The sequence below is a fragment of the Vitis riparia genome, chromosome 6 (genome assembly GCF_004353265.1).
Source record: "Vitis riparia cultivar Riparia Gloire de Montpellier isolate 1030 chromosome 6, EGFV_Vit.rip_1.0, whole genome shotgun sequence".
Lineage (NCBI taxonomy): Eukaryota > Viridiplantae > Streptophyta > Magnoliopsida > Vitales > Vitaceae > Vitis > Vitis riparia.
The window spans coordinates 2,864,619-2,891,226 of NC_048436.1; the positions used below are offsets into that span (position 1 = coordinate 2,864,619).

Genomic DNA, 26,608 nt, shown 5'->3' on the forward strand with positions numbered 1-26,608 from the left:
AGATCATAGCAGCAATTCAGAAAATAAGTCTTTAATGCAAAAAAAAAAATCAGTTATTAGGAAAAATATGATCCAAAGAGAGCACATTATCTTGCATTCTGATTTGGTCTGCCCTATGCCGAAAAATAAAATAATAATAATAAAAACAATACCAGCCAAGCTTGTCGTTTGCCCATGGAAGAGGGTGTTGTCATCATATTGCAGAACTAAAACAAGAGATAGTGCAGAAATAACCTAGCCGTTGCAATAAAGCCAAGGAAATGAGGTTCTGAAGCCAAAATGGCTGCTTCTGTTACTGTAAGTCATTTCAAAACATAATATGATGGTGCATTGCCCTTGACATCTTTCCATATGCCATGAATATGATACAGATGGTCATAAGTTCCATACTGAAGAATTCACCTGCAGCACCAACATACCAAAACCTTGCAATTTCGGGCAGCAATTCCCCAAAAACGAATTTTATAAGTTATGACCTTTAAGTGCAGGGTTTTTATCTAAACAAAACAAACACACTAACAACAATGATAGCTTCCAAAGTTCAAAAGTTGCAGCTAAAGGTCTTGCACAATCAGCCATGATTTAGCTGCTCCAGCCATCCCATAGAAGGCAGAAAAAAGGTCACTTTATTCCCCATAAAAAACTGAGGGGAGGGAGATAGATACTCTGATAAAGAAGGGATACTGGTGCTGATATCGGTTCCCATGCCCTATTCCTTTTCAATTATTGGTAGATGTCCTTTGGTCTAAAATGGACTGTGAGGTATTCTCATCAACACTGTCAAGACAAGTGAGGATCATACTCTGGCCAACAAAAGTAGCATCACCTGCTCCATTGGTCAGTTCAGAGACAGCAGATGCCAGGGTCATTGAGCTCTTGTCCCCATCTGCCGGTTCAGCATTGGCTTAAGGACTCTTTCTGCCTTCAAATTACCAGGCATACTAGCAGCCACTGAAGATTTGGCACCACGCCTCCTTTTAGGTCCTCGATGTGTCTGTTTCTTCTCTAAGCCCCCACACACAAGCTGGTAAATAAAAAAGAGCACAACATGAGTCCTACAATAGATATCAGTACAAGAGCAATTGGAACCTGTTGAACAAGTGTCTTTGCAATCCCTGACCAGATAGATTGCTAGAGCAAACTATATGCCAAATTATGCCAGTAACAATGGCCAATTCAAGTTGCCACTCCAAGTGCCACATAAACTTGGATGTAACTTAACCAATGAGTAACAGCATCAAAAATTCAGCAGAGACCAAGTAACAGGTGCAGTGCATCTGAAGGATGTTTATGTAATGGCAACTACAATTATATTGAGATGTCTTAATAAAAAGGATGAAGTTGAAACTACAGCAATTTGGCATGTAACTTTAAGAGAAAAGTATTTCTCCAAAAGCTGCAAAACATACATCTCTCCATGGCTCCAAGAAGAGGTCACACAAGCTTGTTTCAGGAATAATATGAACAGAGATTGCTCGATGTCATACTAGAATATGCTATCACACTTGGATCAAACTTTTTATGCTTTCAAGTCTTGCCCTTAGCTTAAATTCAAACCATACCTGAAAAATTACCTGATTCTCATGCTGAAAATATAATATTTGCTGTACTGCACTGATGTTTATAATGTACAGTTACAGTCAGCAGCTCAACCAAACACCATATTCCTCTATGCATGGGATAAATGAAAAAACCAATAATGGTCCTTCAAAATCATTTCTGAGACGGTACTTTTTATTTTTTAGTCTTATAGATGGAAGTGAGGCTGACTTCCTCACTTTGGTAGCTTTCCTAAGTGAATTGGACTAGTAAGAGTTCAACAGATGTAATTTAAAACAGTAAGACAGGGCATTTAGCAAGGACATTCATGTGGTTATAGGAAATCAAGTCCTTACTTGAATTGGACTAGCTGCTATCAACGAGCCTGCAAGTCCACCACCAAAAACTCCCCCATCAGAATTCCCCAGGAGAATGTTTAACATGCCACCATCTTCAGGCCCACCAATAATTTCACCAGCTGTAAATGAGCCGGATAAAGATATGATCTCAAAGCGTCCCTGCACAAAGGAGAATAGAAAACAGAACTAAAAACATTTATTTTCTAATAGTAATCTAGCACCAAACACCAGCACTGATGGAAATATCTACTGATTGGACAATGAAAACATTTACAAAACAGCATTGAAAAATTTAAAGAAATGATGGATTTAGTACCAAACATAGAAATTTGAATTGAAAAAATAAGAGTTACTAATCCTGACAATAATACTTCAATTTAGCATAGAATGTTATGGAAGAATGCACATATGACTATAAATAAAGAGAAATCATGAAAACTTCAGAGAAATAACAAGAATTGTAAAAAAAATAAACATTTATGATGTATGTTTCATGAACTGTCATAAAAAAGGGCAATAAAGAGAAATTATGAAAAAATCCATACCAAGAAACATTTGAGATATTAATGATCTTATGACAAAAGGATTTGCAGCTTTATGATTATACCAGGGATCACATAAAGAATGAAATTTTCAGTTTTTTATTCTTACAAAGAATATATGGATGGGATAATAATTTCTTTTCTTTTCTTTCTTTTATTTTTTTGCATAAGATACCAAAGAACAGGTTTCCACTACTTGAAATTTTTTATCCACTGTCAGTCATCCAATGCAGTCTTTCTCTCTTTTTTTTTTTCTTTTTTTGCCTTTCTTTTCTCCTTCCATTGGATGATTCTTCCCATTTCCAACCACAACACTGGTGACTCTGCTGGTTGCCTGGTCAAAGTCTTTCCAGAAATATAGATGCAGTGTAGTCCAAAATACAGTGATCTCATGTGTATTGAAACAACTGCAAGAAACAAAAGTTAATTCTAGAGGATTGAAGCTACAACTGCATAAATGTAATCATCATCTGGAAACTCAATACCTCCATTTAACTAAGTTCTGTGATAGTAATTTCCTACCAACCAAATTCTCAAAAAACAAAAAGCTGCAATCGAATGGGCTCAACTAATCTTCTCATATTAGATGTCTAAACCACAACATACCAGATACCTAGATGAAGAACTGACATTATGGACTAATCCCAGATTGTAGAAAAGAATGGATCTAAATAAGAATTTTTACAACTGTACTTGTAAAATGGTTGTATTGTCATTCCCTGTTATTATGGGAATTTGCAGGAGTGGGTTCAGCAGAGGCTCTATGGACTAGTCGCATTTCCCAGTGGATGCATGAGTAGCTTCACCATGCCTAGAGATGGTAACTTTTTTATTTACCAGGTAACCAACCCTGAACTGACCTGACCCTATTATGATGAGCCTGAGGGATTTTTAACAGTTGGAAACATTTTGATAAGAAACCAAAATCTGACTTGGTTTCAGGCTAAAGAGAGGTACAGGAAAGCCGCACCCTGCCCTATCCCACCCAACCTCAGATACACTATTAGTTTACCTTACTTCCATTAATTTAGAATTAATTACAAAATTTTTATCCTATATAAACATCACCAACTCTTCATAACCTAACCGTAATCTTGAGTTTTGCTAGTTACTTCCACTACAGCCATTCCTTTAGGGCTTCCTCCTCTACATTTATATGGACAGATAATTACAAAATGACACCCTATATAAACATCTCTTACTCTCATACCCTAACTTTGAACTCCAATCCTGCAAGTTGTTGCCTCTAACACCATTCCTGCTAGCCATCACCACTGACACTATTACTCTAGGATATGCTCCTCCTCTACCCTTACATTTACAATTAATTACAAAAAAAAAAAGAAAAAAAATATATAATCCTATATAAACAACCTACTTCGATACCTTAACTCTAATCTTCAATCCCACTAGTCATCACCTCCACCACCATTCCTCTAAAGTTTTCCCTCTCCTTCCTGAGCTATTCCTCCATTGTTTAAGGCGTAGAGGAGCTGGCAAAGCAGTAATCTATATCAACTTAGTTGCTGAGGAGATGTGAGAAATGAAAGAGAGGAATTGAAACTTTTTTTTCTTTGAATTGAACACAACTGAGACAATCTTTTGAATGAGAGGTGATAAAAAATTGATTTAAAAATATAAACCTTAGATTGTAAACATATTATGAAAATGGGAAGGTAGTGTTTCTTTTTTTTTTCTCTTTTACATTTGTTTTTTGTTTCTAAAAACTGGGATAGGACAGAACATGACAATCAATGATGGTAATGGAGTAGGGTTTTTGGTTTAACCTTCTAAATTTTCCCTGCATGGGGTAGGAAAAAAGAGATAAACAAAGAAGAGGCAGGTTTGGGCCCTAAATGGGTTCGAGTTAGGACAGGTTTAATCTTCTAAATTTTCCCTGTATAGGCGATGGGGTTGGAAAAAGGAGACCCACAAAGAAGGGGAAGGTTTGGCACCCTAAATGGGTTCGGGTTAGGACACAGTTTTCTGCCATTTCAGCGTCTCCCAAACCCTTAAAATTATAAATTCTCTCCTTCCCACATCACAAACACAACCTTCTTCATTTTCTCTCTTTATTCTCCTCTCTGATTACTGGTGCTGCCATCTCCATAACCAGCCTCTTGTTTTACAAATCAAAGGCCATTCCCATTCTATTCAATATGTGGGCCCAAAGCTTTTAATTCATTCTCAATCTTTCCTTTATGTTGTTCAGAAACACAGAAAAGAAAATATTAGCATCAGTTGTTGCAAATGTTCTGGCACAACCTCCTTGTGCTGCCTTTCTCACATCCTTTGCAGTCCGTGGTTGGTGTGGTTTGAGTTTGTTTTTGCTTCTCAAATTATGCTTCTGAGATTTGGTTTCTTTGGAACTTCAAATTTTGTTTCTGAGATTTGGTTAGAGAAGGTGACATCAGCGGAGATAAAGTATCGATGAGTCTCAAGGGAATAACAACGATAACCCTTCTGAAGTCTGGAATATCCCACGAAGAGGCACTTCATGGCTTTGGCGGAAAGCTTGTCCTGTCCAGGAGTGAGAATATGAACAAAGCAAGTACAACCAAAGACACGAGGAGGAAGGAAATAAAGTGGTTGGTCAGGAAAGAGAAGAGAGTGAGGAATCTGATCGTGTAAGACAGAGGAGGGCATACGATTAATCAAATAACAAGCGGTAAGAACAGCGTCCCCCCAAAAACGAAAAGGAACATTACTATGGAGGAGGATAGCACGAGCTGTCTCAACAAGATGTCGATTCTTGTGTTCAGCTACCCCATTTTGTTGAGGAGTATGAGCACAAAAAGACTAATGAAGAATCCCATGATGAGACATAAACAAAGTAAATGGGGCTGAAAAATATTCTCTGGCATTGTCACTGCGTAACACACGAATAGAAATATTGAACTGGGTTTGGATTTCAGCATAAAATTTCTGGAAAATAGAAAATAACTCAGCTCGATTTTTCATTAAAAATAACCAAGTACATCGAGAATAGTCATCAATGAAAGTGACAAAATACTGAAATCCTAAAGTAGACGCAGTCCGACAAGGACCCCAAACATCAGTGTGGACAAGCTCAAAAGGAGACTTTGCCCGATTATTCAAATGCTTTGGGAACGAGACACGAGTATGTTTCCCAAGCTGACATGACTCACACGGAAGCGACGACAAAGTGGAAAAACGAGGGACCATCTTCTGGAACTTGGAGAGACTAGGGTGGCCCAGACGATTGTGAATAAGGAGAGGAGCATCAGTGGAAATGCAAACTGCAAAAGATGAATCCGAGGTGAGGTGATAGAGGCCTTGAGACTCACGTCCTATGCCAATCGTCTTCCCCGTACTCCGGTCCTGCAAGGTCACAAATTTATCAGAAAAGGTAATAGAGCAATTAAGGGTACGAGTGATTTTGCTGATGGAAATAAGATTAAAAGGACATTCAGGAGTATAAAGGACAGAAGTGAGAGGTAGAGAAGGCAGAGGAAGGGCCAAACCAATACCTTTAGCCACAATTTGAGAACCATTAGCTAAGGTAACATTAGGTAAAGCAAAGGTAGTAGTAATAGAGGAGAAAAGATCCTTATTACCAGATAGGTGATCAAAAGCTCCAGAATCTAGAATCCAGGGTCCAAGAGAAGATGTGTGGATAAGGCAGGTAGAGGCATTACCAGGCTGGGCAACAGAGGCAACAGAAGCCTGAGATGCGGAAGAGCTCGGAGGCTAAGGCAGCAGAGAATCAGAGGACTGGGCCACATGAGCAGTGCGAGGAGGCCGTCCATGTAACTGATAACAACGATCGCGAGTGTGGCCAAGTTTATTGCAATAGGTGCAATGAGGACATTGACCACTACCTCGGGTACCACTGCGGCCTCCTCTAGAGCTAGTTTGAGAAACTAACACAGAAGAATCTGAAGTGCTATCAAATGGCAAAGTCAGAGTGGAGGAGATACGAAGGAGGCGAGCAAACACATCATCCAAGGACGGAACTGATGAACTACCAAGAATCTGATCACGGACAGGCTCAAGATCCGGACGGAGGCCAATAAGAGTAAGAACCATGAAGAACTTGTCAAGCTGTGTTTGTTGAGCCCCAACATCAGGAGTAAGAGGCATCACAGTCAAGAACTCCTCCTTAAGAGAGGCAATCTGGCCAATATAAGTAGATAGATCCAAGTCCTGTTGGCTGATATGGACAATAGCAGAAGCCACCTTATAAAGACGCTGGATATCATTCGTGTATAATCCTTTGGCCTGAGTCCAAAATTTAAAACAAGTTTTGTAGGCCCGAAGATGAAGAAGAATCTTGGGATCAACCGATTGCCATAATACACTACATAACTGTGCATCTATCTTTCTCCACTGTACGCGGTCAACCTCAGGGATATCTGCCTCCTGTGTAATCAAGTGATCCTCATATCCTTGACCCATAAACCAAAGTTCAACAGAAGCATACCAGGAAAGATAATTGTCACTGCCAACCAATTTCTCCGAAGTAATCATAGGAGATCCAGATATAACAGAGGAAAAAATGGAAGTTTTAGTAGCCATATCTACTTATCTGGAGAATGAAGTATATTTGGATTGAAGAGAGCCCTAATGCGGCTGCAGATCGCGGCGTGGCACCACCGGAAAGGTAGAAGAACACTTCCTTAGGCACGTGCAGGGATTAGGATGGAGAAAAAGTAGCCGAAGCTCGCCGGAAAAACTGTTTGGAGGGTATGCGGAGGCAAAAAACCCAAAAAGAGGTACGTGCAGGGCTCGGATGGCAGAACCAGGGATGAAGGAAGGCTAGTCGGCGTCAGGCGAGGCTGGAGGAGGAGGCGCGTGGCCGGAAAAGTCCTCACGCGCCGGCGCGTGAGATGCAGTCGCCGGCCTGAAAATTGCGCGTGGCCGGCGTGTGGATGATCTTTTGGTTCCGGTGCCTTCACAAAAGTTGGAGATCTCCTCCAGGCGCTCTTCTGGTATGGTCGGTGTCGGAAAAAGACGTCATCGGAAAGTTCGCTGGAAAATTTTGCCGGCGGTGAGTGTTTTCTAACGACGATCCGACTGACCGGAAAGTATTGGGAGATGGGGAAGGTGACCGGAATGAAACACGGTCACCGGAAGGTTTCCCGAAGTTGATGACACGGGAAACAGGAAAGAATTAGGTTTTCTCCCTTAGCTCTGATACCATGTTGAGAGAGAGAGAAAGAAGAAAAACCTTAATTCTCATTCATGTGTTATCTATTTACAATTGAGAAATATATATATACAAGGCTAGGAGTCCTAACTACCATACATGTGACCTATATTAACAAGGAAAAATTATATACTATAAATACATTATATTCAACAGTTAGTTTTAATTGAAGATTAAGTCCTATTTCTACATTATTGAAGTCACCAGTTGCCCCTAGAGAGCCTGAACACCCTACCTTCCATCCTTGAGGCCTTCAATTAGTCCTTTTGAGTACATATTGAATACAAGATGTTCCCTCGGCCATCAAAGTGATGCTTGAAGATATCCTCCACTCTCATTTAATCCACTGAAGACCATTCTTATGATGGATACCTAGATACCCAGACACCAGTCCTGACCTGCCCCATCCCAATGGAGGGATGGGATTCATGATCCCAACTCATCCCAAATTTGAGTTAGAGTAAAGTCAATGATTCTTAATAGGAAAAGGGTTGAGAAGGTTGCTACCCTTCTCAAGCCTACCTAGTTGACACCCTTAGGCATAAAGGCAAGAAGATTTCTATTCCAGGCTGCCTCTCCTACCCTATCCTAATTTGGCATTAGGACAGAAATGGGGTACACCATTCCATTAAAGGATTAAGGTCTGGAAAAAGGAGTTCCTTTTACACTTGTCCATTGGCAGCCCTTGCCCTAGAAAATGAAATAAGAAGAAATTTAGAAAGAGAAGGAAAAAAGAAAAGGCAATTGTGTGGTTGAAGTACGACCTAAGATCTGATTAAGCCTTTACTAGCCCTTATATGTTGTTTGCATGACTTGTAATGAGGAATAATGAACTAGTAACTTATGAGATGATACCTATTGATTTTGTACAAGAATGGGAATCCTATTTGTAAAAAAGGTCCCCCAAAATGGAATAGCTATTAAATTCTCACTTCAATAGGTCAAGAAATTGCTATAATTTCCATGACAACACTTGGTTATCTTAGAAGTTGTCTTTGAACTAATGCAAATTTACGAAGTAACTCTTCAAACAGTAGTTATAAAAGTTAGATTTATTTCTAAATGAACAAATAACTCTTTTTTGCTATATTAGAAAAGATCCTACCTAATATGGAAAAATCTCGTACTCAAGGAGATTAAAATTTTCTAAGTAGGGTCATCTCACATTTGAGAATGAAAGATCAATTTCCTAGTTAAAATACCCAGAAAGCAGGCATGTCCTAAGAGATCTGCATGATAACAACCCAAAATGGTACAAATATATGCTTAACCCCCTTTTGATGCTGAGTTCCACTAAATCAGACTACTACTCTAATTTTAGGCAAGACAATCTCCTCGGATGGATCCAACTAAGGGCTACTTTACCATTCTATTCATGTTACATATCTAATCATAGGCTTGAAGCCCCAGCCTTCTTTCAAGTGAAAAGCTCAGAAAAGGAAATCTCCCTTCCAAATTTATCCATCTTAAGATAAAATACAAATTACAAAAAAAACAAGTTATCTTCAGATTTTATGACAAAATATTTGGAAAATCATAGGTAGAGGAAAAGCTCTATTTGATCCTTGTATATATATATTTTTGACAATAAATTTGAGAAATTTGAGATATCTATATCTTCCACCTTACTCCATAAGGAAGCACAAAACTTGTTGTCTTCATCTATACTTATCCACAGTTGAAAGCAACACCAGTATAGAAACCATTCTCTTTTGGATAAGCTAGTTTGAAAATCATTCTTTTGTTTCATAAGCCAATTTCTAGAAAATGCACTTAAGACTCACTCATTTCAATACTCTATAATGGTATGCTCCATCTTCTAGATATTCAAATGTCTTGGATCAAGCTTTAACCATGTCATTTGAAAACTACTTGGTGTCAAAGATAGGTCAAACCTTGTATGGCATTGGACACCATACCTCGTGGGTCTATTCTAAGTCATCATTTGGACGACCTATCCCTTAGGCTGAAGAATGGCATTGTTACACCCCAACAACCCCTCCCCCATCATGATGCTGCCATAACCCTTGGCTCCAATACCAATTCTTAGATCGATCTTTAACCATCTTATTTGAAAATCTTGGTGTTCAACAACGATAGGTCAAATCTTCTATGTCATTTGACATCATATCCACCATCATTTGGGTGACCCATGCCCCAAGCTCAAGAGCGGCATTGTTGCACTCAAAAAGTATGATAAAAGTATTCATCCCTAACTTTTACAATGGCACTTCGACCACAATTGTTCCTCACTATGTTTATACCAGGATTTTCCAACCAAATACAAGAGAATGGTTGGGTCACATGGAAGCTTAAGAAAAGGTCTATGGCTTTGAAGGGAGAAACAACCACCAGAAGATAAATAAGTAGACCATCAACAAGATAAATAGACAGGATAACCTGAGAAAAAGAGAACACCGAGCATGAATTGGATTAGACCATAATGACAAGTGACAAAAGAGTAGGATATTACAAGTGAACATGGAGTTGCAGCAATTGAAGGCATATTGAGCATATATAGTTATTAATTCATGTTGACAAAAGGTCATTTTGCTAAGGCACCCATCCAAGGATAAAATTATTATATAAAGGTACAGAAATATGAAACAAATATCAATTATCAGGGATTCGTAGATTGATGATGAAAATTACTACCAGAACATGATACTATTAAGAAAGTTTCAGGAATTTGTTAAGACAAACAGAAAAACATCATTGGGAATTTAAACATGTTACCAAAAGAAAATACCCACATGGCTAGTGTGTGATGTTTAAGTGAAAACTCATTGATAGATATAAATGACTTGCAGAGAAAGAAGTATAATTTGGAACACTAAAGTGACAACTCATGAATCATATCATGTTTTGCTTTCCCTTTTTACATATTGAGGAACAAATAAATAAATATATATATATATATGTATCTCTGTGTGTGTGTGTTTTCATATATATATATATATACTACAAGAATGAAGTATAAAGTATTATATAATCACTTGATGACAAGTTTAAAAGAGGAAAACATAGGTATTCATCAATATCATAAATTCAAAAATATTGATCATCGAAGTGCATATGAAATCAATTTAAATATGATATTTAATGCATAGATAATGCACAAAATATATTTTCTATTCTTTTAACTATAATTTGTTTGTTCCAATCCAATTAGTCTGCCACTAATATTATTGTGCCAAAAGTTCTAAGCTCCAATAGTTCCCAACCGATATGATAAGAATCTACCATGATATACAACTATAAATATGTTCTTGTATGGACTATTGACATATAAATATTTCGATTTCATTATAACCCTCCAATCGGGAAAAAACTCAAAAAGAAAAAACTATAATCTTTAGCGACTTCATTTTTCATCCATCATCATCATCAATAAAAATATTCAAATTATATTTCTCATATGTTTCACTCTGAAAATACTACCTTCACCAAAAAGGAGCGGCTCAATCCATGGACACACAATGTATACAAGCAAACACAAAAAAGAATAAACAATATCTCTGCCTAGCAAACTAATCCTCATACCATCAGAAAATTCACAAAAAGGACAAAAAGGGAGAACCTTAATGGCTAAACCCTTAGTAGTCCACAAAAAAGGTCTGAAGTTGAACATCTTTTATCCCCAAGTAAAGACCATTCCACACCTTCCAAAGGTCTACTATTGAGCTCTTTCCAAGTGATTCAAAAAAAGACAAAGGAATCAACCTCCAAATTGCCTTACACTTAGTTCTCCCAAGGCACCATGAGACTTAGAGAACATCTCCAACCAAAGAGGAAATACCCTAGAAACGCCAAACAAGAAGAAGAACACCAAAGTCTATGACCCAGAAGTCCATTTTTAGTGGATGAGTATGTAGTCAGTAGATCAATAAATATTCATTGCAAAGCCATTGTTTAACAATACTCCAACCTCTCCTCATAAGCTGATCAATAATCAGAATTCTCTCATTCTACTTTTAACAAAAAATAAAACATAATAAACTTGGAATTCACTCTTAAATTTAAAATTGGCTTAGTAGAGAAGGTAGAGACATCACCCAACAGGTAATGGGGTCTGATGTAGGAGTCCTTAGCAATCTTCCAAACCAACTTGTCCTCTAACTTACCAGAAATAAAGAATAGGCCAATAGCTACAACAAGGAATCCACCAAAGATTGAATAAACTACCATCTCATAATTTGCCACCCAAGCCTCTTTGTGGACCACAAGATTGAATAAACCCAGAAAAACAATCAAAGGGTCCCTATTGCAGTAAGGATGTTGCCAAAACTTGACCATTAGACCATTACCAATATCAAAACTTGTCCTTAAGAAAAAATCAACTTCATATGCCCTAATGGCTTTCCGTAAATTTGAACCACATGTATCCTTACCACCTCTAGAAAACCAAATCCCTCCAATTCCACGCACTTCCCCGTAATCACCTTTCTCTAAGAGTTTCTACATCGAAAAGGAAATCTCCAAAATCACTTGCCCAATAAAGTCTTATTACAAGGATCAAGATATCTTACCTAAGATCCCAACCCACTTACCAAAGAAACAGTGAACCAACTTACTAAATAAATCTTCTTGTCTAAATAACCTCCTCTCCAAGGTAATTTCCATATAATCCTTTTCAATTGGTCCTCAACCTCCTTGGAATTAAAAAGACCGATAAGAAATATATTGATAAACTGGAAAGTGTGCTCTTATTCAAAGTAAGCCTTATGTCATTTGAAAGATATTGTCATTTCCATGGATCAAACAAAATTCTTTTTAAAGCTTTCCTCAATAGGGACCCACACCTATAAAGACTTAAATTGAGCACCCTAGATCAAGCCCAATGCCCCTTCAATTTTCTTAGGAACTACATTTAAGATCCAATAGGGGTACATTTTTTTAACATGGTATTTTTCTCTTACTTCTTTTTCTTTTGTCATCAAACTTTTATGGGTAATTATGGATAGATATATAAAAGAAAGTTCCATGAAAGGGGTGAAGCCTTGCACATAAAGAGTATACAAAGAATCATTAGAGCAAAGAAAATAAAAGCATTATATAAGATATTCCACTTCCACTAAAAACACACCACAAGAATAAGGATTTCAAATGTAAATAAGTAGCACCTTCCGTCTCTTGAAAGCTCCTCTTATTTTTCCTTCCAAACAAACTCAAACATACTTAAAAGTGTGATCTTCCATGCTTTCCTCAGCCTTTTATGAACAAAGACCCAAGCTAACATGTTGAAACTTCCATTAGACAAAAGACAACACCTATAATGTGATGTCCCACATCGGATAGGGGAGGAAGTTCCTGGCGCTATATATGTAGAGGCTCCTCTTAACCAAGTAGACGCGTTTTAAAGCCGTGAAGGCCCTCTTGGGCCCAAAGCGGACAATATCTACATGGTTGGGTGCGGGTCGTTACAAATGGTATCAGAGCCGATCCCCGACCCTGGTGTGGGGGTTTGTTTGGCCTCGTAAGGGGTGTTTGCCTGTTTGGCACCGCAATCCCATGGGACACAACGAGGACGTTGTGTCTGCATGGGGGGGTGTTTGTGATGTCCCACATCGGATAGGGGAGGAAGTTCCTGGCGCTATATATGTAAAGGCTCTTCTTAACCAAGTAGACGCGTTTTAAAGCCGTGAGGGCCCTCTTGGGCCCAAAGCGGACAATATCTACATGATTGGGTGCGGGTCGTTACATATAACATGTCAAACAAAGAGAATAATGAAGATAACAAAAATCTAGCTACCTTTGGAAGGAAAGAGTATATAGTTTGTAGACTCTTTAACCAATCGAAACAACCTACACCAATTCACCATAGCCCCCTACTTTCCATGCAAAAGCCCCACATTGGTATGGGCCACAAAATGCCACACCCTAACAATGGAAAAGGAAGACAAGGTAATAGGAAATAGTACCATAGAAAAGGATTCTATAAAGAAGCACTTCTTTTTTCAAAGATGTCCAGGGAATAGGGCCCTCTTCATCATCTCCAAAGGCCAAAGACTTAAATCCAGGTCATGCAAGTTACCATCTTCTCGAGTTCCCAATCTTGGAAACTTTTTAGCAACTTTCAAGTTTAATCAATTTGGAATAGAAGGGTTTATCAACTACCAAAACAGAAAGATGCCTGAAAATCGATACTTGAGGCTTTTCCCCACATAAAAAATGAAACCAAAATTTAGTTTTCAGTCAATTTTCAATCAACATACTAGTGAAACTTCAAAGACATCTTATTCTTCTAAATTGTTTTCCATGTACCATGGCTAATCAAGCTCCCCCCGTTCTCAAGCACAACTCATTTCTAAAACCATACATTTTTCCTTTATCATGTGCCTCCATAATTTATCTCTTTCAATCGCAAGTCTCTATGATCATAAGCAAACAATGATTTGTTGAGAGCAAGCAAATTTCTAAAACCAAAATCTTCATCCTTTGATGAGGCACAAACAATGGACCAAATGAAACTTCTTGGCATTATCTGCCCTACCAAAAGAAATATTCTAATCTTAAATACAATCTAAAGAAAAATAAAAAATAAAATAAAAAAAAAATTGTTTAAGAGAAAATATTTCAAATTTGAGTCCTCTTAAAAGAATATATACTAAAGATAGTCAAATGCACTTGAATGGTAAATATTTTAAAGGCTATACCTACCTAGTATCAATTTAAATGAAATCGGTTGCATTGTATTTATGGTATTATGTCTAGTATGTTTGTGACAATTATCTTAAAGGATAAATGGTTTCAGATATAGTACAGAGAAATTATAAAAAATGGTTTCAGATATAGTAGAGAGATTATAGAAACTTTGAAGATATCTTAAGGATATCTCATGAATTCCTCATACAAAGGCTGACATGAGGACAATTATGGAAACCTCAATAAATATCATGGAAATATCTGAAAATCAAGGATATTATGATTAAGAGATCTTTTTTCTATTTATATCTTCCACCACATTAACAGGGAATATGGGAGATCTTCGATTGTTTGGTCCTTGCACCCATCAACTCCTTCACGACATTACTTTCTTCTGCAATATCTGCCATAATCTAGCTCAAGAACTTCTTCTATCAACAGTTGATTCCCAACTTACACTCTCAACCATAATTTCCTCTATCTTGCGGAAAGTGGTCCCCTTGATAGTATATGTCATTGTTCATCGGCTGCCTAATTTCAGCATGTTCTATAAACCGTACTTTGACCCCTTAATTCAATCAACTCTGACTTTAAAGGCAATTAGGACAATGAGACATAATCATTATAACTTGGTAGAAGGTCACTTGAGGGGAAGATAAAAAACCGAAAGTGAAGCCGCTAAACAAGCTAATTTAGAGTTTATAATATAAAGAAAACTGAGAACAAGATGCTAACTAATTTTGGAAAAAAAATGTCCATTTTTAGGTTCCCTCAAATGACCCAAAGGCAGGTAGCACTTTTCTATTGGGGTAGTAAGTTGTGCATTCCTTCTTCTGTACTAGATAGCCAAGATGACAGGGACATGAATTCACAAGTAGAACAAACAGGGAAGATCTCAATTTTAAGCATGAATATTAAAAAGATATCTACACTGCCATGACAAATAAATTTAGAAATAATAAACATAAGATGGGGTCCATCTGAGATCATGCCTCAAAACTTTCAAGTTCGCCAGGATGACTAGGTTGGCTAATAGTAACACTGGATACAATGCCAGTGGCAGAGAGAATAGTACAGATTGCTTGAGGACCAAATTTGGAAAATGATAATATCTGGTTGACGACATCCTGCAAATATAGAATAAAATCTCTTCATGCAATAGAAACAATAATAACTTCACTGGTGCAACAAATCAAACTTTCTTCTCGTGCATCTAATATTACCTCTCCTATATTTACAGTCAATATATAAGCATTGAGTCTTCCTTTTACAGTGCCTGCAGCAAGCCCAAAATGACAAATAAGAAGTTTTATATGAAAGAAACAATATGCTTTTCTGCAGAAAAAAAATATATCTAGCCAAAAAAAAAAATCATATTTTAAATTGAAAAGCAAACATCTTGCATATACTCAGTTAGTGCCTCTTTTTGGAGCCTCTAACAAATTGAATTTTTACAAGTTTCTCTCTCCTAATTGTTTGCAACATTTAGATACTGTATGAAGCATACTAGCAGTAACAGCATCCACGAAAGTCAAACTTGAAGCTCGATCATGTTCCAAGCAGACTATGAACAGAAAACAAAGTCATGCCTTGAACATTGGGAGATGGGATAAACAAGGAAGGAAATGTGGCACATGTGGCAAAGATGAAAGTCCAAGAATGAATTTCAGTGGGAACATTGCCACAACAACAATTCAGAGGGATACACCATAAACAGAAGATGCTCCTTTATCTAAAATTCCTTCACCAAAACTAAGTAAGGACCCTATTGGGGAGAAACGCTAGCTGCCTAAGTCCCCAATTTCCAGTAGTGTGACCACTTAAGAAGCAGGCTTTCCAAGCTCCAGATCTCCCTCTTAAATAGGTGCCCAGGGCAGTTGAGAAGCAATCAGATTTAACCAATGCATCTATTGAGATCAACATTGACCTTTAACTATGTATGATCACAATCTCAAGATAGCACCAATAACAGCTAGGTCCCAACTGTGTAGTACTAACTGGTTCCTGACACTATAGCAGCTAGAAAAATTGGTTCCTAAACACAACAACCTCCAATAAACAGTTCCTGAACTCCTTGATCTGGCACTTAGAGTTGAGAGTTTCCAAATGCAATTCAAATAAACCACTTTCTTTATTAACACATATACGCATGCACTGTCGCACTCATACTGACACAAACTTTCTTAGGTTTAGATCACTTTGCTGAATTTGAGATTGGGGCAGTTTAAGCCATGAAATTGAATCAAGATGTTTGTTCAAAGTCTAAACCGAGTGAGGTCAGACCTAAAGTAGCATGGAGCGCCTTTGCATCTCTCTCTGAAAGAACAAATGTGTTAGACTCCATTCATTTTCACAAGGCAAGATGATAGCAAGGTAAACTCTCTTTGTTACATACCTCACAATTAGATTTTTAAACCATAAAAATTGAGTAAAGCGTAAAGTGTGAGTAAAGCATAAGGAAATAATAATGGGTTACAACCTCAATATAATGGATTGATTGCAAAAATTTATGGTTGACCAACTCAACCATCTCTCTTAGAGGTGGAACATTGGCCAACCAAGAGTTTGGCTAAGCTTATTGCTGGGATCTCATGAAAGTGTGATGAGAAGGCATTCAGCTACAAGGACAAAAACAAATGGAAGAGGAGTGTAAAATCAATATCCCAGTGTAGAAAAGCTAGCAGGCAGAGAGCTCAACAAACTCAAGACAAAAACGATGCAAAGGATTCAAATGACAATGAAATGATACAATGACAGTAAGAAAGCTTACTGTGCCAAAGATTATGAAAAAAGTCAGTCAAAAGTAACTTGTTGACATCCACCATTCACTAATATTTTAAAAGGCTTTCATGGATTACACCTCAAGCTGACCTCAAGACGAGGTGCTAGGAAATAGCCTTGAGGCTTTAGCCTGAAGTACTGTTTATTGAGGCTTAAGCCTTAAGGAGGGTTAAGCCTTAAGGAGGCTTAAGCCTTAAGTACTCCATATTGAGGCTTAAGCCTCAAGTACTCCACATTGAGGCTTAAGCCTCACCCTACCAATGTGCACAACTTAAGGTTACTGGATTGTTAAGACTTAAGCCTCAGACAGTTATGGCTTTTTTATGAGTCCTAGGTCTTTTGGGCATCCATATCCAACATGTTTCAATGTCTTTGGGCTTTTTGGTATTCTATTTTGTACATTTTGGGTCCTGGACTTGGGTTTTAGGTCAATTTCTTGGTTAGTTAAAAAAAATGCTTGATTGGATTCTATTAGCCCTCAAAAAAGAATAAAATAAATAAAGATTCAGAAGGAGAAAAGAAGAGTTGTTGGTCATCGGGTGTTGGGTTTTTGTTTTTGGACGAGAACTACTTTGATATTGGAATTGTCAGTTGCTACTGTTGAAGTTGTTGTACCACCTCCTTATAGTCACTACTTTGCTTAAAGCTTGAACCTGTACCACTGCAATTGGTGAATGAAGAAAAATAGGTGGACATTGACATTAATAAAGAGAATGATGGAACAATTAGATATAACGATGATTCGTCAAATGATCCTATAATTGATAATGATGATGATACAAAAGAGTGAAGACAAATTTGATGGAGCCACCACAATATAGAGAGTTAGATTTTGGAAGAGAGAAAAAAAGCTAAATTAGAAACTACAATGAAAAAAATGAATTACCTTATTAAGATTGTTATGGTTTTCTTATTACTTCATTTTATGTGAACTTATTAGTATTTTTTTTATTGTTTGAAATTTTATTGTTTGAGTTGAGGATTAGACCTTATACTGCCTTGAGGCTTCTGTCTTGCCCCATTTGAATAAACACCTAAAGACCCCTTTTATCCATTCAGAAAATTGTCAGCCATGGTGCTCCAATCAGGAGGAGCGGAGCCACCATAGGCTCAAGGAGGGCACATGCCCCCTCAAATTTTAAAACTAAAAATTTTCTTTTGTTGATTTAGGGATTTTAGAAAGTTAAAAAAATAAAAATGCAAGTTTGCCCCTTCTAAAAAACTAATTTTGTGTGTGAAATAAAATAGATAGAATAAAAAATTAGATAAGCATGAATATTGAATAGATTTTATAAAATATTGGTTTGTTAGCATTTTTAATTTTATTTAATGTTAATAAAAGTAAATTTATATAAATCCTAATATACATAAAATAAATTTAACAAAATAAATTTTTTTACAATTTTGTATTTGATATTTTATTAAATATTTTTTTGTTTGTGGGCTATGTTTTGTTTAAATTTGAAATTTTGTAAATATTTAGACTTTTAGGTTTAATCAAGTAGTTGTTAATTCATGAATACGTACACAATTATTCAAATATATGTTATTTAATTGTTGATAAAATTTAATTTTGTTTAAATATTTGATATTTTATCAAATATCTTTTTTATTGGTAGATTATTTTTAGTTCAATTCAAAGTTTTTATAATTCTTTAGATTTTTAGATTTAATCCAGCATTTATTAATTTATAGTTGACAACCTAAGTTTTAATAATGACATTATACCTACATCATAGATAACTTTCAATAAAAAATTTATCACTATCAAGTGATTTATATTTAATTATTTTAAAAAATCCAAAAAAAAATTATTAGTTAAATTATTAAATTTTTTTAAAAGCTCTATAGCAAAATATTTCTAAAAATTATTAAAAATGTTTTGGTCAAATCTCTTACTATCTTTTAAAAAAAATTCGCAAATATTATTTGAATTTTTTTTATAAACTTTTAATAAAATCCAAGACTCTCTTGTCAATATTTTTAGTATTTTTGTTAATTAATTTATCATATTATAAATTCTTCTTTTCTTTTATAGCTAATATCAATAATTACTTATTTTATTGAATGATACTGATACTACCATTTCTAAAATATTAAAATTTATTTATATTTATTATAATACACAAATTTTATATTTTGCCTACCCACCAAAATTTCTGGCTCCAATCACATGATGAGTGACAAGTCAAAACCATCTAGTATGTCTAAATATAAAGTAGATGGAATGGTAGTGACTAATGACTACTAAGAAGTCACGGCTTCTAGACTCACATAAGTTAGAAAGCTATCATGCCCCACTTTAGTCCTTGTTAAGTAAGGCTTCAATTTTCCTTGGATGAAGGAAAATCAGATGCCAATATCATAATAGAGGAAGTCTGGTAACTAACATGGTGTTTGGTCCAAACAATATCAAGGCGTATCAAAGCCTTAAATCATCAAGGGTGCCAATCACAGAATGAGAAAGGCTAGAGTCCTATGTGATATCAGTAGAATCAGTATACATAAACAAGATACAGAAAAAAGAAACTGTGGATCAGTGGGTTGCATGCCTTGGACGTGTTAGCAGTCACAGGTTAATGCTTAAGGGTCTCCCTCAATCAAAATACAAACAATATTTGGATGTCAATATGGCTAACACATCAATTGCATAGAATCAGAATACATAAACAAGATACAGAAAAAAAAAATTGTGGATTAGTGGGTTGCATTCCTTGGACATGTTAGCAGTCACAGGTTAATGCTTAAGGGTCTTCCTCAACCGAAATACAATTTATATTTGGATGTCAATATTGTAAACACATCAATTTCATATGAAGATTTGATGTTTAGATCCAAACCATCCTTAGTGCTTATACACACAAATGTGTTCAGCTAGATAAAGCAAGCATCAGTTAGTGGAATATTCTTTTTTATTTATAGTATATTTTTTAAAACAAAGTAGGAATTTTTAAGCAAATCTAATAGATTTTAAAATGAGGTCCAAAGCGAAGCAAGGGAGATTAAATGCACATGTACATATGATGAGATGGGATGTGTCAAACGAATCCTCAAGTTACAAAAGAATATAAAATTCAACAAAAATTAACATGCCCAGGCACATACAGTGGAATGGTTTGGCTAAAAGGATCAATTGTATCCACCATTATAATTTTTATGTCACCACTACCATAACAACATTTCCTGGTTAAGAGGGCCCTGGATGCCCTAAAATAGTCTCATCAAGCGTCGTTGGAATGCTTTAGAAAAAAGTAGTATCAAAATCTTGATTACGCTTAGTCAAGCAAAAACACCTTTTTCCTTAAGTGCTTTTCGGGGAAAATTAATGCTTGTTTTGTGTATGACAATATCATGACCAGAAATGAGATGTACAAAAGGAGGACCCCAAGGATTCAATTAGTGGAGTTCAAGATCAAGGAGTTCAGTAGTATAACAAAGTCTAAGAATGGCATACTTACCTCTCAGTAAAAGCATGTCCTAAACCTCTTAAAGGAGATGGATGCCACAGCTTAAGCTTGTGGACACTGCATTCAGAATTACTGTCTGCCATAGTAGTGAAAGCTCTACTGTTGATCTGGGGCCATACTAGAGGCTTGAGGAAAAATTGATCTACCTCTCTCTCAATCATTAGTGCTTCTGAATACATTGTGGTATATATGGAGGTAATCCATATAATTATGGGATACTTGAATTCAGCTATCTTATGTAAACAGGATCATTTAAGGATAGAGATGCAAACTAGGCTGATGTCATTATTAATAAGAGATCAAGTTCATACTACTGTACTTTTGCCGGGGTTAACTTGGAAACATAGCAGAGCAAGAAACAATTAGTTGCTATTGGCTCCGGTTTATTAGTGGAGTTTAGAGCAATAGAAGACTTATTAGCTCTTGCAATGCTTCAATTGACAATTTTGTCACGAGAATTGGGTTCTTGACTAATGAGCTCATGAAGTTGTATTATGATAATAAAGTTGCCATCACATCAAACTGAATGATGTTGGATTTGGCTGGAGGACAATTTGATTGCTATGCATTTATAAATTTATGTGTAATTATTCTACCATAAGGGAAATAAAAATGAACTTGCAAAGCTACATGAATATAAAGGCACAATGTTATTCACTACTAACATTGGCTCCAGTCTTCTATTCACTAAAGGACAAGTATATGGGCAATGGTAGCACCTTTGGCGCAAACGCAACACCAGAGTAGGAAGCAACCCAACACTAACTTCCTTATTAATAGGAGGATAACCAGTAATGGAGCAAAAATCAGATTGCTGGTTCAACAGGCCACAAGGGAGTAAAAAAGCTCATTGATCTTGACAAAACAGAACATAAAACCCAAAAGGTACCAAAGCAATTAAAGACAAAGAAGAGACCAAAGTAAATAAGAAACTGAAATTAAATGATCAATGAAATGATTAAAAATCTATTGCCCAATCATTGACCCAATAAATGGAATTAGATGTGACAATCATAGCCTATTGGTGCTTCATGCCACCAAAGACTGAGGCTAAGGACTGTTGCTTTTCTCCAATAGAAGAACTTCAATCATTTTAAGTTGATACTTTTAGGAGGTTATCATCAAATTTTCCTTCTTCAATTTTTTGCATCAATGACATAGTTTTCTCCACAACCTTTTGGTCCAAAAGAGCCTTACTTGACTTCATCTTCTCGATGACATCCTTGATTCAGGCTTTAATGGTAGCAATGCCAATGTTCCCTTGATCAATATCAGGTTAAGAACAAATTCTTCATTCTCGGTTTGGTAGTAAACTAATATGTATGAAGTTCCAAGGGCAAGTTTAATGGTTTCTCAAATCTTAAATAAATTGAGAACTTCTTACTGAACCTTGGAAGCAGACCCAAAATCTTGAGTTTATCGGAACGAGCAAGTTTAGGAAACTTCTGCTTGATGCTAGAAGCAAGGTTAGTACAAGATTAGAGTATTCCAGACACCTAGAGAAGATCAATGACTATTCCTGAAAAGCAGATTTCTTCAAACTTCACGGAAAGAAGTTCTTTCAATTTGATCCTATAGTGGTCTACATCAACAGTGAGTGGATTCACCTTGGAAGTTGCAGGATCCAAAGTAGAAAGAGGCTTACCTGGTTAACCCAATTCACCAAGACAGCACAATTGATGAATAGAGGACCTGACTCTTGTTCACAGAAATTAAGGAATCCATGGTCAGAAGAGGAGAATCATGAATAATCCCACTTTTATTGTCAATGCTTTGCTTCTTGGTTTCCATTTTCATTAAGGGTTTTCACTTGTAGCTTCTAAACCATGGTTATTAGGTTGATTGGGAATAAGAATGTAGATTGAGTAAGGAAGATCCATGATTGTTGCTCCAAAGAGGCAGAGGCTCCCATCCTAGAAATGTGTTTGTCAAGAACTTTAGCTTTTCTGTTTTCTTTGGTACAAACACCCTGCTGAACAAGAGATCTTCACCTTGGATTGGAAAAAGGTTTTGAGAAGCTTCTCTTTCTGCTAAAGAATTTTAGGTAACACCATGAGGAAGGGATTGAGCTGTGACTGAGAGACGAGTGCGAATTGGTGAATGTGACATTAATAGGAATAGATGATTAAATAAGTGCACTTGTGGGCATGTGGACCAACGACATGATTTAATAAACAAAAGTGAAGAAAGGTAGCAAGCTAAAATCAAAAACTCTACCCCATCAAGACAAGAAATGAAATCAACAATAGAAGTCAGCCCACGGTACTTGAGGTGATTTTTCAATCAAGAGTAATCTAAGAAGCTAGAGAATATTAAGGATCAAGTTTCTAAAATTTCCCACATCTTTAAAGCATCAAACAATGCATCAGGACTCATGGTTGATGAGCTCCTCAAAGGCGAGAAATTGTTTTGTACTGTCACATCAGCTGAACATGAAGAACCACTGATTTTGTGAAGACTTTCATCTATTTAGATATCCTGCAAATACAGAAGATATTACTTTTCTGGTTTCCAGTCAGGCAATTTATAGCAGATATTGTCACAAAATATATTGATTGAGGATGCTACAGGAGAAGAATGGCTGGCCTGGAAAGTTTAGGAAGAAGATTATCCAATCAATTATTAGATCTTTTGAAGCATTTTTTTTATTTGGTAAGAAATCAAGTCTTCTTATACTGTGTTGATACACAAGCGAAAGAAGTTCTCTTCCCTAATTTGCAACTTCCTTTACGTTGACCTAAAACAGCATTGTCAAAACTAAATCCACATTTTAGAATAGATTTGCATTAAAAACACAAATAATACTTTCAAATTGTGGTATTAGATTAAAATCAAAATTTTCAAAATGCTATTTTACTGCAGCCCCACAACAATTAAAAAAAATTGAAACGTATCTTAAGCTCTGAGGTAGAAAGAACTGATGGAGGGACAAACCCTCTCTTCACTCTAACTTCTCTGACCAGCTTAGTGATAGCCAGTAAGTGAACCAGAGATTAGTTACTTCGCCTTCTCTGCCCAGAAGGCATCAGGGTAAATGGTGACAATAGGTTTGAGCCCAAAGGTTCCAGCATGCCCACACAAATTTTAATCAGGCAAACACCCTTTGTTTCTATATATAGGAGACAATAAAACAACAAATTCATTCAATAAAAACAAAATCCATAACTAATCTACCTCACATAAATTAAATATCAATCTCACCTTTTAAACATGGAACAAAAATTATAGTAGCTGAAAAGCTCTATTAAACCATTGTTAACTTTTGCAATCACAGTCAAAGAAAATTAAACACAAAAGGAGCATCAGATTTACATGGTTCAACAAGATTACCTTAATCGTTGATAGAGAATAATCCATTATCAACAAAAGGACCACTAGAAACTTTCATCGAACTCTAAAAAAATGCCATTATACCTGAAATGATTTATCTAAGCTATGATATTCTGAAAGACCCTTGTGCTTTTCTAAACCCAGTGATGTACTGTTAGAGGTCAATCATGTGGAACAGTCAAGTGACAAAAGTTTAAGAGGAGAAAGAAGCAAAGTGAGGGCTAGAAAAGGTTGGAGAGAGCGATTGTGGAACAAAGAAAGTAAGGAAAGAAAATCCTCCTCTTACTTGATGCGAGATGGAGCCTTCTTCCGGTGATTCAAAATGATAACTCTTGCATTGTTTCTCTGACTTTGGTTTAGACCAATTGAGTAAGTAGTAATTCCATCTCGACAAAGATGTTCAAGTCAATTTCAAAATACTTCCTGGTTCAAGAATTAACTCCACCACGAAGATGCATAAAATCCATTTTGGACCTCTCAAACCCACTCCCGACTTGAATAGGCAAATTAGCATTGGAACATTGTGTCAAAAGTGACATCTTCAAATAATATAGGAGATCATCTAACCATAAGTACTATGAAAGAAACATCTAAGTGAAACAATGAATTATTCAAATTTAAAACATTCATTAAATTAAAAATTAAAACACATAATTTCATTCAAATCTAAAACTTTTAATAAAATAAAAATAAGAAAGTGGACTTTTAAAAAGCAAATTTATACTTGTAAATTAAAATTGTCACTTTAAAATTTCATATATATATAATAAATAAAACAAACAAAGAAAAAAAAAAAAAGAAGGTGCAGGTGCAGAACCGAAGGGCCAGATATATCAGGAAGGTGTTCAACACATGCATGTCAAACACAATCTTGGTGTCTGACTAGTAGGTTGCAAAACATTTTCTTTTTTTCAATTTTTTATTTTTTCAATTACCTTTCACCTCCAAATCTCTCCTACATTATTACTAAATGTTTCTTAATTAAATATTTGTGAAAATTTATATAAATAATAAGTCTTAAATACATTCATATGAAACACAAATAATATTATTATATGATTTCTAAAAAAAAATAGAAAACAAGAGATTAGAATTGACTTTTCCAAAACAATTTTTTTGTTTGTCAAAGAAGCTTGGAAGTATATAATTTATGCATTTAAAATTTTGTTAGGAAAAAAGCAAAAAAAGAAAAGAAAATAGAAGAAAGTATGGTGTGGAAGAGAGCTATAATAATACTATTTAGATATATTGGAATTATTCAAATAGATGCATTTAGAATTATTGGGATTAATAATGTTTAGAAGATGTGGTAAGCAGCTAGGGGTGCAACTTGAATGGGTTAGCCGACTCAATCTGAACTCAATCTGAAGTTTGAGTGAGTTTGGACAACATTTTCAACACTCGGAATTGAGTTTGATTAGGTTTTTTCAACCTGAGTTCAATTTAGATTATACTCGAACCAAGTTTGTTAAGTCTAACCTAATATAATGTTTTTATAATATTTATAAGGCATACTATTGTATATGATAATATTTATTTTATTTTTATATTTAAAAAAATCAAATTGTATTATATCATATACTTTTTATATTTTAAATATATATATATATATATATATATATATATATATATATATATATATATATATATATATTATTACTATATTGAAATTTTGTACTATTACTATTTACAAATACACAAAAAAGGTTTTGTAAAAAATATCATAAATAGATTTTGAATTATGAAACCGACTAACTCAAATTTAATCCAACCAACCCAAATCTAGCATAAATAACCCAAGTTTAGAGAAATGAGATACTCGGATTAAAGGTCGGAATAGAATTTAGGCTTCCAAGTAGACGTAACTACATCCACTTTTTTCTAACATACCAATCAAGCCGTTGTATAAGCGGGAAAATGAAATCGGACAACCTGTGCCGGTTAACTTGTAGAAGTGCAAGACCACTTAAAACACTAATGACTTATCTCCGACAACAAATCAAATCTTCAGAAAGCAAATCAATCAAACTGACATAATAATAACAACAACAACTATACATAAAAGAAAATCAAAATCAATATATAAAAAGCTAATTCCCAAGCCAAAATTTTACTTGTACTGATCAAAGAGAACTCACCAAAAGGAGGAGAAACCTCCGCTCTGCCGGCACGTCTCTGCCGCCCTCTACTCCGTCTCTGCAACACCTCCGCCGGCGAAGTCGGAACCTCCGACTTCTCGACCGCCTTCCTCTTCCCCGTTCTCCTCCTCCTCCTCCTCTTCGGAACCGCTTCCTCAACCACCACCACTTCTTCCAACTCTCCTTCGCCAACCTCCTCGGCCGCCTTATCTCCATCTCCAAACACCTCTTCTGCGACAACAACCGCAGGACCGGCAATGTCACCGGCCGGGAATGTCACAACTTCGGGGAGGCTCTGGTCAACAGCCGTCTCCTTCTCCGCCGGCTGGTCCATCACCCAGTCATCAGAGAAATCGGAGAGGGAGTTAGAAGACAAATCCTCCATTGAATCAACCGAAAACTTTCCCGAACGAATTCCCTACAATACAACAGCAGTATCACTGATAGAAGAAAGAAATGAGAAACTCAGAAGAGATTACTAAAAAGAAAGAGTGGAGAAAGTACAAAAGATATCGTTTGGTTGGAACTTGGTAGTGAAAGAAGAGAAGAATCGCACCTGCCACAGCACGCAGATTTGCTCTACCTCCTTCCGTACGTTCATGGAAGGTTGAACTCCTGTATGATTTATATATCGACA

At 36.0% G+C, this 26,608-nt stretch overlaps 1 protein-coding gene across 2 annotated transcripts; it reads right to left on the reverse strand.

Annotated features, from left to right (window-relative positions):
* Positions 1–305: 305 nt before the first annotated feature.
* Positions 306–26,382, reverse strand: LOC117915895 (AT-hook motif nuclear-localized protein 7-like). Of its 2 annotated transcripts, XM_034831637.1 has the most exons (5): positions 25,972–26,382; positions 15,479–15,531; positions 15,248–15,382; positions 1,896–2,057; positions 306–1,024 (listed from the first exon to the last, which is right to left on the reverse strand). In XM_034831637.1, exons 1-5 carry the CDS (start codon positions 26,354–26,356, stop codon positions 866–868), a joined length of 894 nt encoding a protein of 297 aa, XP_034687528.1. In that variant the 5' UTR covers positions 26,357–26,382; the 3' UTR covers positions 306–865. The 2 variants fall into 2 exon arrangements, with proteins under 2 accessions (XP_034687528.1, XP_034687529.1); XM_034831638.1 differs by lacking the exon at positions 15,248–15,382.
* Between the last annotated feature and the right edge of the window lie 226 nt (positions 26,383–26,608).